The sequence below is a fragment of the Pristis pectinata genome, chromosome 5, assembly GCF_009764475.1.
Source record: "Pristis pectinata isolate sPriPec2 chromosome 5, sPriPec2.1.pri, whole genome shotgun sequence".
Classification (NCBI taxonomy): domain Eukaryota; kingdom Metazoa; phylum Chordata; class Chondrichthyes; order Rhinopristiformes; family Pristidae; genus Pristis; species Pristis pectinata.
The window spans coordinates 73,367,970-73,380,264 of NC_067409.1; the positions used below are offsets into that span (position 1 = coordinate 73,367,970).

Sequence of the window (12,295 nt, forward strand, 5' to 3'; positions counted from 1 at the left end):
GCCCATAATGATGAGAAATCGGTTTGCATCTTATCTATAAAAAGGAATAAAACCAATTGCTGGAAATGCTCAGCAGATCTGCCAATATCTTTTGAGAGTGTGTTAATGTTTTGGGTTGATAACTGAAGGTCATTGACTTGAATTGTTGAGACATGAGACTGCAGGTGCTGGAATCTGGAGGAACCCAGCATCTATGGAGGGAAATACAGTCGACTTTTCAGGTGAAGACCCTTCATCTGGACCTGAATTGCTAACTCTGTTCATCTCTTTACAGATGCTGCCGAACTTGCTGAGTATTTTGAGCATGTTCTGTTTTTTTCCACATTTCTGCACCTGCAGTTTTTTTTATAATTAAAATGAATAATCTGTAAGACTGACTTAATCACTATCTATGCATTACAGCTATAGCTTTAATTTATAGTTAACAATTTTATCAACTTCTTGTCTTAGTCAGTGACCCTGTTCATTCAGCAACTTTTGCAGCCCTCCATCTCTGCAGGCTGTGTTCCCCTTGATTTTATTTTCTAAACATTGCTCCTCTGTTCAGACCTCCTTGCCGTTACTGCATTGGACTCCATAAAGTTTTGTTTTGCTAAAGCTGCCCTATTTTACCATGCCTGAGCTTTAAAGGACTGTTGCACAATCTGGTAGTGTTATAAGACAACCGTTGCCCTCAATGTCCCAAATCAAAAACCTACAGATTTTGGAAATCTCAAATAAAACCAAAAGGAAGGTCAGGCAGCCATTTCCTTCAATATCTTGCTCAAAACCTTTAATGACGATCTTGATATTTTGCAAGATTTTTTAAGCCATTTTCCTGTTTTGCAATTTGCACTATTAATGTCCTTTTGCTGCATTTGTAACTCCGGCAGTAGGATTGCTATTACTCTTTGCATTTCTATAAACCCTTTGGGTTTTATGCAAGATTTATTAATTACACATAGGGCACTTGCTCATCTACAATATGTACAGCTCTTGAATTGTTCAACTTTTCACATTCATTTTGTTCCATTAATAGTGTGCCCAGTTTACTGTGAAATATTCCCGCATAATCCTTTGGTCAGCCTTGCCAGAGTTTGATTGTTCATAACTTGCCATCCTGTCCCTTGGCCCCAAAATTGAATTCTGTACTGTTGCAGCCACATTAAGTGGTTGTTCTCTCAGCATGAGAATGTTGACTAATTTTGGCTTGTGATTTGACATTAAATCTAATGTTTCCTTTTCGCTCTGCTCCAGAACACATCACTACTAGAAACTGGGCTGATTACACCTGAAACTGCTTCCCTTTGGGACTTGAGCTGTTTTGTCCTGCAGTCTGTGGTGAAATTAGTCTCCTATTATCCACATGTATTTTTGTGAATTAGCTTTTCCGATCTCAGTACTTGTTCATCCAACCACAGGTCTGTAGGGAACACTTAACAAGATTTTTTTGCTATTCCTCAGTAGGAACTGTCTAGGTTGTATAAATTGTCTGCTCACTCTTAACAATAAGTTAATGCTGTAGTAGCATTTTTATCAATGTTACTACTCGTTCTTCAATTTCCTCTTCTTGATTAAAATGTTATAACCTGGATATTTATCATCCAGTCACATACAGTTTGTAGGTAGGTCTTATTTAAACCATATGTTTCAAATTCACTTTTTTGATTCCTTTATGTACTCCTGTTAGTCACAGACCCCACTATGTTCTTTCACCCTGATCATCCTCTTGCACATTTTATCCAATACTGTTCTTGTTCTGCATTTTTATCAGTTACTTTCCTATTCCTTGATCTATAAATATGGATATTCTCTTCAACACTTCGAATTTCTCCCACTTTCCTTGCCTTTTTAAGCTGATTTTTTTTTTAGTTCTGCCTGGGGATCTGTTTCCGCTCCACCACTGGATTGATTCATTCTTTGAGGGCCTAACCCAGGTCAGATGCAGCTGAAGAGATTCATTCTCCTTCCAGGAGAATTCCTTTCTCTCACTAATCCTTGGCACTCATTTTCTTCCCTTACCAGCTTGTCATGCCATTTGCCTGTGGCTCAGGTGACACAATCAACTTTTGAGTTTGTCTTTTGATTTAGCCCTTGAACTCCTGATACTCACTCACAGCAGGAACTTAATCTTTGTACCTTTTGATTCCAGACCAGGGTTATGATTTGTTCTTCACTCTCCCTTTTCAAACTCCCTTAATAAAGTTTAACTTGACACCAGATGTGTTAAACATGCTTTAGAGATCTTCATGTGGATGTTATCTTCCCCTTGTTGTTGAATCCCTGGCTGTGATAACAGGCTGTCCTAACCGTTGCCTTTCTGTACATCACCAAAGTTAGCAAGTTGTACCTGTTGGACAAGATTCTGCAGTGTGATGGCATTAATTGTAGAAAGGGGAAAGGAAGAATTGCACTTGGGCAGTGCTTACTGACACCTAGAAGTTGGTATTACGTAGTTATCACCAACATTGTCAGATTATGTTCATACAATTAAACAAAAATGTGTGTAAACAAAAAAAAAGCCAGTTAATAGCTCAATCTCAAGTTAACACTTGCACAGAATATTTTTTTAACTTGCAGCAAGTGAAATTGTTTCTCAGCTTAATGAGACTAACTTCTTGTTTAAGTTTTGTGTCCGAGCCATGGCTGTACTGGAAACCATTGGGCCTTTGATGAATGGAATGAAGGTTCGATCGGATATGATAGGCCTTGCCTCGGAGTCTCTGAATCGAATGTTCCAGAAGGAGCAGACTGACTTGGTGGCTCAGGTGGGTATCCCTTTGATAATTTCATGTACCTGAATTGCCATCTGTTGAACATTGCTTCTCAACATATTTTTGTAAAAATGGGATGTATCTGTAGTTGCTGAGAAAATTGGAGGCATAGTGAAAAGGCTGGTTACAATTGCCCAATCCTCCCTGGTGGGGCTGGAGGATTGGAGAGTGGTAAATTTTACAACCCTTAATGTAGCAACGTCCCAGGCAACTAATTACAAGCCACTTTGTTTACATCTGTGGCAGGCAAGTGTTTAGAAATGAAAATGTAAGTGGGGGGGGGGGGGAGATAAAAAGAGGTCTCTGCACAAAAATATTCAAGACAAATATCTGACTAAACTTATTAACAAGGTAAGGTTATAAGTGCACAAACAACAGAAGCAGGAGCAAACTATTTGGCCCTTGTGCCTGCCCACATTTCAATGAGATCAAGAGTGATCCTCCACAGTCCTCAAGAAGAGAATGCGAAAGATTCACAACCCTATGGGTGAAGGAATTTTCTTTGTCCTGAATGGCAAACTCCTTATTTTGAGACTGATCCCTGGTTTTGGACACCTGAGCTAGGGAAACATCATCCCTGTATCTACTCATGCACCTTAAGAATTTTGTATGCTTCAATAAAACTCAGTAGACTTAACCTCCCCGCCTAGGACAACTCCCAACTGCTTCCTGCCTGCATCTCTGGTATCACTCTGAACTTGTACTCTCTCCATCACTTGTGTATCCTTCCTTGGGTCCAGAGATGGTACACAGTATTCCAGCTGTGTTCTTGCTGGGACTGTGTACAATTGTAGGGAAACTCTCTTGTACTGAAATCCTCTAGTAATAAAGGCCAAAGTATTTGTTTGCTTGCTTTACCTGCATGTTAACTTGCAGTCATTGATATCAAACTCTCTCCTTAAAACATTTACTGCTTTACTGTTACAACCCAAGTGGTAGACTTCACATTTTTCCACGTTCAAATGCCATGTCCTTGCCCAGTCACTTAGCCTGGGTGGGGTAGTGGCTACAATGAGTGGTTGGGGTGGGGTGAGTACTGAGCTGGAGGAGTTGACAGGACTAGCAGGGCCAATGCCATGAAGTGGTTTGAACAAGTGGGAATTTGAAGTTGTGGGCATTTAAATCAAGAGCCATTGAAAGTTGTTGGAACAAGGAAGAATGATGAGACATTGTAAGCTTCAACAGCTCATGAATTCAAATACTCCAGATCTTTCTTCCCTTCACTCTCCTATGACCCCATTTCTCCCACCAATTCTATCCCCTGCTGCCTCTTCACCATCCCTTCTAATCACCCCTCACTAGTACTGAACAATCAGTCCTCAGTATAGGCCTCTGTTCCATCCCCATATAGAGTCGTAGAGTAATACAGCATGGCCCAACTCATCAATGCTGACCACTTCCTTTCTGCTTGGTTCAAAGCTGAGCCTTCTATTGAATGATAATGGAATTGCTCAGCACCTTCCTGAACAAGTCCTACAAATATTCACAAATGTTAGCTTACCATTGTGGTCACCACACTGAATGATGTGATAGCACGAGAGGGTGTGTGAAGGAGATTTACAACAATGTAGAAGATTTTAAGATTGAGATATCTTTAGTCACATGTACATCGAAACACAGTGAAATGCATCTTTTGCAATGAGTGTTCTGGGGGCAGCCTACAAGTGTCGCCACGTTTCCAGTGCCAATGTAGCATGCCCACAACTTGGTCATGAGATAGTTTTGGATCGTATTCTTTGGAATACGGGAAATTGAGCAGTACAAAATGATAGGCTTAGAGATGAGCAGTTGTATCCGTGAATTCTGAGTCTGATATGATGAGCTCTTCTGCCACTAACTAGTCTTTGGTATTGGTTTATTATTGTCACTTGTACCGAGGTACAGTGAAAAGCTTGTCTTACAAACCGATTGTACAGGTCAATTCATTACACAGTGCAGTTACATTGAGTTAGCCCCAGACTGTGGATCTTTTTCCTTAATTGTGGCTTCCCCTCTACAATTTCCTGTATCTTTACTCTTGCCCTCTCCTCCCAACTGGAGTAAGAATAAAGTTCTGGTCCTCTCAGTCCACCCCACCAGTTCAATAGATCGCCCTTCACAATTTCCACCTTCGATGAGATGCCACCACCAAATACCCTGCTTTTCAGCATTCCTAAAGGCTCGATCCCTTTGACTCCATGATCCTCTTCCACCTCGGTCACCACTCCTCTTCTCACAGCTTTTTTACCCCATCACTTCCCACCATCTAGGGACGTGAACAGTCCTTCCAGAAGAAGCAGTGCACTGTCTCAGTGAAGCCCAATGTATGCTTTCCACGCATCCCAGGCAACTAATTACAAGGACATGTCATTTACCATCTGGGCTCTATATCAAATTCAACAGTGACACCATTTTCTGTTCGTATCAGAGCTGGCTATTTCTGCTGTCAGGTTATCCATCTGCAGTATTAACTTTCTCTTTCCACAGACACTGCCCAATGCACTATCATTTCCAGCATTTTCCTTTTGGTTTCAGTGTTCAACAACAGCTCTGGCTGGCATTTCACAGCTCTAAAATCCCTTTGTTTCTAACTGCTTTCTGTAAACCTTGACCTCCTGCAGTTGTCTCCCTCTCCAACTTGAAGCTATCTTGTTTCCTCTCCCAGTTCTGGTCTCTGACCTGAAACGTTAACTGTTTCTCTTTCCACAGATGCAGCCTGAGCTGAATATTTCCAACATCATTTTTGATTTCAGAATGTTGCAAAGGCCTGGTGTGGGATGAAATGTAGTCAGAGCTGAAGTCAAGGGTACAAGCTGAGCATGGTGTGTTTGAACAGATGGCAGTGGGACTTGCTGGGGAACCAGGTCTTTATTGGCAGATGAGCTCAGGTGGGGCAGAAGCAGGCAATATTTGAAAGGCGGAGATGCGTGTGTTTAGTGTGGAAGGATGGGAGTGGGATATTCACCACATCCATCAACATCCCATGTATCTCTGAGCTCTGTGTTAGAGTGCACTGAACTAGATATTGAAGTAGCAGTTAGTAAGCTGGGCTCAGTACAAGATTTATAAGTCAGTTAGAATTGTACAGCTGGAATTTCTCTCCCTTTACTGCTTTGCAGCATGGTTAAAGTTTTAATAGACTTGTGGAAATAGTAAATTTACAACTCTTTGGTAACAGTGACTTGGAAATTAAAACATTTTCCTTTTTTTTTTTACCCCCACAAGGGTCTGAAGATGGAGTTGGTGCCATATCTTTTGCAGCTGTTGGAAGGAGTAGGACTTGAGAGGGTTGAAAACCCAGCTGCTACTAAAGCTCAGATTGTAAATGCACTTAAATCAATGACACGGAGTTTACAATATGGTGAACAGGTAAATGTGTTCATTTCCCAAATGATGCCCTGATGAAAAATCCAGACCAATTCAAGATGTTGCCCCATTGCTAAAATAATCTATACATTTGGATACCTGATAACCCAAGCCAATCAAAGTAAATAGTGGGAAATGAGAGTGTGCCATTGGGGAGAAAAGTTTATTTTTTCCAAATCTTATTTGTAAATTCTATGTCCCAAAGAAATGGATGGAGGTATTGCCAGAATTAAAGTATTACTGAAACCATTGGAATGCCACAGTATGCCAGTATAAGGCTGAAGGTACTTTACATTGAAGGCCTTACTGGTTTGCCTGCTGTGGGCAGTAATCTGTGCCAATCTGGAAAGAGATTTGCTGAAATGTTTTTTTTCACTGGAGATTCCCAGTAGGAACACAAGCCACGTCTGACTTTCTGCAAGATTTACTGCATAGCACCTCGCCTTGTAAACAAATTATTGATTTTTGTTTATTGTCCTGTGAACTTGGCACTATACCATTTGTGGTTTAAGATCGTTACTTACAGCTCACCATATCCATGCTGAGCACTACCCTTGGACTGTATAGTGCTAAGTGACAGCCTACGTGGTCTAAAGTTGGTCAAACTGATTGGAGAGGGACACAATCATTGTAATCAGATTCTACATTGCTCCTTTCTATCTCAGTATGTGTTGACCATGGTAATAAAAGTTTGAGCTTCCAGCCCTCGTGGACTCCTCGTTTTGACTCCATACCCCTTGACACTTTCTAAAGCTGAGTTTAGACTTTGAGTGCAGCAGGTGAGCTGTGTTTTGAGCTACTTGTGTAATGATGATGCTAGTGCCTAAGTATCAAGAAAAAACGTTTTTCCGTATCTACTGTAAAACCACTTTATATTTGAAATAAAAACCAGTATGCTGGAAAACTGCTGAAGTCAGATCAGATGCAATTCTTAATCAGAACCACAACCCCCTAATGGACTTGATCATTTAACCAAGAGTGGTGAAAAGTCAGTTTTCAGGAATTGATCAAATGAGAAAACTTTTCATCTTATTGTTCCATGCGTGAAGAATTAATATACCTGTTATATTTTTGATTGTATCATTGTCATTGTGTTGGCTTTGATAATTAATTTTTTGCTACTCTATGTTCAGTGTGGAGAGGTGGCATTGTTCTTGTGTACAGTCATCTGGGGTGTTGGTTACAATGTGTTTAACAACATTTTTGTTTAGGTGAATGAAATCCTGTGTCGTTCTTCTGTGTGGAGTGCCTTTAAAGACCAGAAGCATGATTTATTCATTTCTGAGTCTCATGCAGCAGGATATCTGACAGGTGAGTAACTCTCTAGCGAGTGTCTAATACAATGATTTGAATTATGGCTTGTACTTCAGACCTGACTCCTGATGGCAGCTGCTCTTTCCAAGTAAGCAACTTTTACTAGAAATATTCAAGGAAGAGCTGGCTGTTTACTGTTTCAAGCATTTAAAGGTTACTTGGGCATTCCATTTGGAGGACTTGAGAGATTCTGTTTTGAACAGCACTTTTCTTTTTCCCTCAATGTTGAATTTGAAGCTGATGGGTATGACAACCAGTCCTTCTAGTCTGATTTTTATTTTACTTTCCCATTCTTGAGTAACCTGTTCTGGATAAACCATCTGTTTATCTTATTGTTGGCTTCTAGTTTTGTAACGTGGATTCAGAAGTGGAAAATTCACTGATTTGACAGTGTCATGATTATCAGTCCCAACTCTAGAAGCCGCCGGGTCAGACCAACTGGAATTTTGGCTTGAAAGTATTGTCCTTTTTCAGCCCCTTCAAAAAGACGTGCTAGAGGGGATGTGAGGGGAAAAGGTACAAACGGGAGGCTCTGGTTGTCATAACCATCTATCAACTATGAATTAAACATTTAAAGGCAAAAAAAATGCTATTCAAAATACAATCTCTCAAGTGCTCCAAATGGAATTCCCAAGTAAATTTAAATACTGGAAACAGTAAATAGGAAGCACTTCCTCGAATAATGCAAAAAGCAAGTGTATAAAGAGTAATAGTACTGGAAAATCAATTTTCAAGTTGAGAGTAATAATGGTAAATGGCTGAATCTTGGTAACATTAGCACCAAATAAAATTGTTATTCATTGGAATATGCTTGTGCACCTCTTGCTCTCCCCTTTTAATATTTTGTTTAATGCCACCTAAAATTGTGATTGGACTAGCTTCAATAATAGTTTGAGGCAATATGTGCCATACTCCACAAAACCTTTTGCATGAGAACATAAGTACTGATGCAACATTTATATTACTTATTCACAGAGTAACAGAATGTTCCAGTAGCCCAGTTGCCTTAAGCTTCTTTTGTTCAACTCTATTTGAGCAATAAATCCTTGTGTGCAAATTATGCTTTAATGTGACATCTGTTGAATTGGCAATTGGCTTAAGGGCTTCCTGAAGCCCTTTCACTTGAGCCTTATTTAGAAGCTGTGGACACAGGATTTTTTTAAAAAAAGCACCAAAGGTACAGATGAGCTGATCACTATCATCTTTTGCATTTCGTCACTATAGCTGTTCTAGGAAGAATTTGGTTGCTGCTAAAGCTGGGAATAATTGGTACTCTTGATCTAATTGTAGATGCCATAGTGTCACCAATATGCAGACAGTTTGTTCCTCATTTATATCTGCAAACCACTGATTTGAAGCACTCTGGTAGAACAAAGCTTTCGTTGGGGACTTCATAAAATGACTATGAAACTAACTGCCAGGATTAGCTTTTGACTGCTTGTGAGCTTTTTATGAAGTGCAATGCCTCTCATTTTATGGTATTTACAAAGGGCTCTTTAATAGAATGTCACCAGTAAAATTCACTTGAGGCTTGTTCATTTATGTTACACCCTCACTTCAGTCACATTTTATGCTGGATATTCAGTACTAATTCTATTGCTCAAGTTCTTATGTAAAAGATTAACAGCTACCCAAGATAATCCGTGCTTTTCTGCTTAATTTACTTAATACGGCATTATGCTTTTCTCTCTGCTTTCTTCTATCACTTTCTGTGTATCTTTTCTCTTCCCTAGGTGCCTCACCTTCCCTCCTTACTGGTACTAGTCCCCTTCATCTCAGAAGTGGGCTTTAGGGCTTCTCTGGCAGGCACAATGTTCAATTCTTAACTGTGCAGCAGGTAGATAAAATCTTCCTCAATGCTTGTTTTTGAGGTTTTTCTTTAAATTACTTGTACATCCAGACTTTTGTCTGTGGATTTACTGGCTTGAAGTTTTTTTCCTCAAAACATCCAAAAATTGGATGTACTCAAGTGAGACCTCTCAAACTCTCTCATGCTCATATGGACTTTTTCCATAGCTAGACTACCCTTCCCTATACCAACTGAGATTAAAGTTGTTAATTCATTAATTTGCTGGGTGTGGGCACTGGCAAGTCCATTATTTGCTCCTGAAAAAGTGGTGATGAACCACCATCTAGGGATTGTTGCATTCCCTGTGGTAAAGTTTCCCCCACAGGCTGGGTAAGGAGCTTCAGGATTTGGATCAAATGCTGAAGGGACAGCAGTGTGTTTGTAAGTCAAGGTGGTGTGACCTGGAGAATTTGTGGGTGGAGTTCCATGTGCCTGCTGACCTGTTCTAACTGGCAGAGTATGGGGTTTGGGAGATGCAGCTGAAGAAGCCTTGGTGAGTGGCATGTCTTGGGATTGACATTTTTGATGTAGATTAAGAAATTAGGATCTTGTAATGAGTTGAAATGAAAAAAAAAATTAGAAATTAATATTTTGGGGTACTCTCAAAACTGTAAATTTTCATAAACTTTTATGTGGTGTTGGTTTAAGAGCAACAGTAGTAATTTCCAAAGTGTTCTGTAAACAAATCCAAACATACTTTGCAACTTGTATTCTTTTTATCCAGGTCCTGGAATTGCTGGCTATCTTACTTCAGGAACAATATCACCAGTAATTCCAAGTGGACCACCCCCTGTAGACAGTGAAGTGGTTGATGTAGCCAGATGAAAGATGGCCAACACTCCTTGCCTTGAAGATGAAGTACATCATAGTTGTGAACCATCCTTATTATGACCTGAATAAAGTGTTGTAAACAATTACAAAGAAGTTAATTCTTCCCACTTGTTACATTCAGAATATAATGCTTACATTTTATTTGTAAAATGGTAATTTTATACAGGTGATCAACAAGTTCCATTGAAAATGGTATTGTTCACGAAATGGAAAGCTCAAGATTTTTCAAATACCCAAATATTTACTTTCTTTGCACTTGATATATCTGACTGTAAATCTAAATACTGGATTGTTTTTCTTAATTTTACAGTTTTAGTTTTCAGTTTGTGGGATAGCAGGAGTTGGAATCTCTCCAACTGGTTAACCTTCTGCCTGAAATTTTAAAAGCACGACAGTAAGGCAAGTTTTTTTGAGAAGTAACAAACATTAACTAAACCAGTTTCTGATCAGGCCATGGACCACTGTTCTGCTACTGGCTAATCTTTAATGAGCCTGCTTAAAACGTTGTAAAACATTTGTATAACTGCTTTCTATTTCTGATGAGATGCCTCAAAAGTGCTAACCTGGACATTCATATTATAAATACTTAATGTAATTGTGACCTGTGCTATACAATACCAATATGTAAACTTTCTATATTTGAATGTACATTAGTAAATCAGTCTTGTACATAAAATTTTAAGAATAAAGTGCAAAGGGAATTAGCATCCTTGGTTGTGTAATATTCTGCATTAATGCAGTAATCTGCTTGTGCTACTTCAGTAAGTTGAAGATGTTCTCCAACAGAATATTTTGTATTAAGATCTGTTTTAGCTCCTTTGCTTCTTTTTTTACAAAAAAATGAGAGACCAAACCTCAAATTCTGCATCAGCAACGAATTTGACGAAGCAACAGATCTTTTCTAACCTGGATTTGCATCTGAAAGGAACAGTGAGATGAATCTTGGAACAATTCGCAATGTAATACTGTCTTAATATGGTAAAATGCCACAAGGATTTGAGAGTTTTGAATAACTTAAGGTTTGCAAATGGTGAATGAGGGAAGCCAGGAATACATTGGAATAGTCATGTCCAGACATGAAGTTTCAGCGGCAGTTGAGCAGAGGGAGGCTTGAGCCATGAGACAGGTGGGAGCTGATTGTCCTAATGACATGACAGATGTAGTCTTGACATGCAACTTGGTCAAACAGATTGCTAAGACTGCACTCTTTGTCATGGAGAGGGATGGAGCTAGCACTTCGGAATAAAGTTTGTGTTGGGCCAAAGGCATTGGATCCTGGCTTTATGCAAGGGACCTGGGCTTTGCAGGCCAAGCCAGCATTTAGTTGCCATTGCTGGGTGCACTTGAAAGTGGTGGTGAGCTGCCTTGAACTGCTCCAGTCCTCCAGGTGTGGCTGTACCCACAATGCTCTTGGAGTTCCAGGATTTTGACCCAGTGACAGTGAAGGGACTGATTTTATTTTATTTATCTTTGTCTATTTATCGTGTGGTAACAGGCCCTTCCAGCCCAACTAGTCCGCGCTGCCCATTTTAAACCCCAACTTAACCTACCTGTACTTTAGAATGTGGGAGGAAACCGGAGCACCCGGCAGAAACCCACGCAGACATGGGGAGAACGTACCAACTCCTTACGGACAGTATATTTCTAGGTCAAGATGCTGTGTGGCTTGGGGGGCAACTTCCAGGTGGTGGTATTCCCTTGTTCTCTCTGGTAGAGGTGGTGGGCTTCAAAGGTGCTGAGTTGCTACAGTGCATACCATAGGTGGTACAAACTGCTACTTGTGTTGCCAGAGTGACTGGTTTTGGATGGGGTGCCTATCAAGTGGGTCGTATGGTGTTGAGCTACCAGATGCTTGTCATTCTGCTGGTCTGATGTCAAACTTTAGCTGAGCAGAAATTGTGGTGGTGAGATAGAGCTGAGTGTCACCACTATGTGGAAATGAAAAAAAACTGCAGATGCTGGAACTCTGAAACAAAACCAAAAATGCAGGGAAGAGGTAACGGGCAGCATTTGTGGATAGAAACAGATACTGTTTTGGGTTGAAGACCCCTCATCTTTAGTTTCTCTCTCCCTCTCGCCACTGGTGTGGCCTGACCTGAGTGTTTCCAGCATTTGGTTTTTGTCCTCTTACCTCAGATCAATTCACTAAGCAACGACAAATTGCTGAAGAGATATGAGAGGCTTGGTTAGATTCTTGGTCTCC

The 12,295-nt window shown here is 40.1% G+C and overlaps 1 protein-coding gene across 4 annotated transcripts in view; it reads left to right on the plus strand.

Moving 5' to 3' along the window:
• Positions 1-10,797, plus strand: part of LOC127570492 (dnaJ homolog subfamily C member 13) — a 118,693-nt gene extending 107,896 nt beyond the window's left edge. For 3 of the 4 annotated variants that reach the window (XM_052016122.1, XM_052016123.1, XM_052016124.1), the window contains 4 exons: positions 2,607-2,747; positions 5,958-6,101; positions 7,310-7,409; positions 9,986-10,797. In XM_052016122.1, coding sequence (XP_051872082.1) covers positions 2,607-2,747; positions 5,958-6,101; positions 7,310-7,409; positions 9,986-10,086 — 486 coding nt within the window. In that variant the 3' untranslated portion in view covers positions 10,087-10,797. Of the gene's footprint in view, positions 1-2,606; positions 2,748-5,957; positions 6,102-7,309; positions 7,410-9,145; positions 9,250-9,985 lie in introns of all 4 variants that reach the window. The other variant, XM_052016125.1, reaches the window with a different exon arrangement.
• Positions 10,798-12,295: the final 1,498 nt, after the last annotated feature.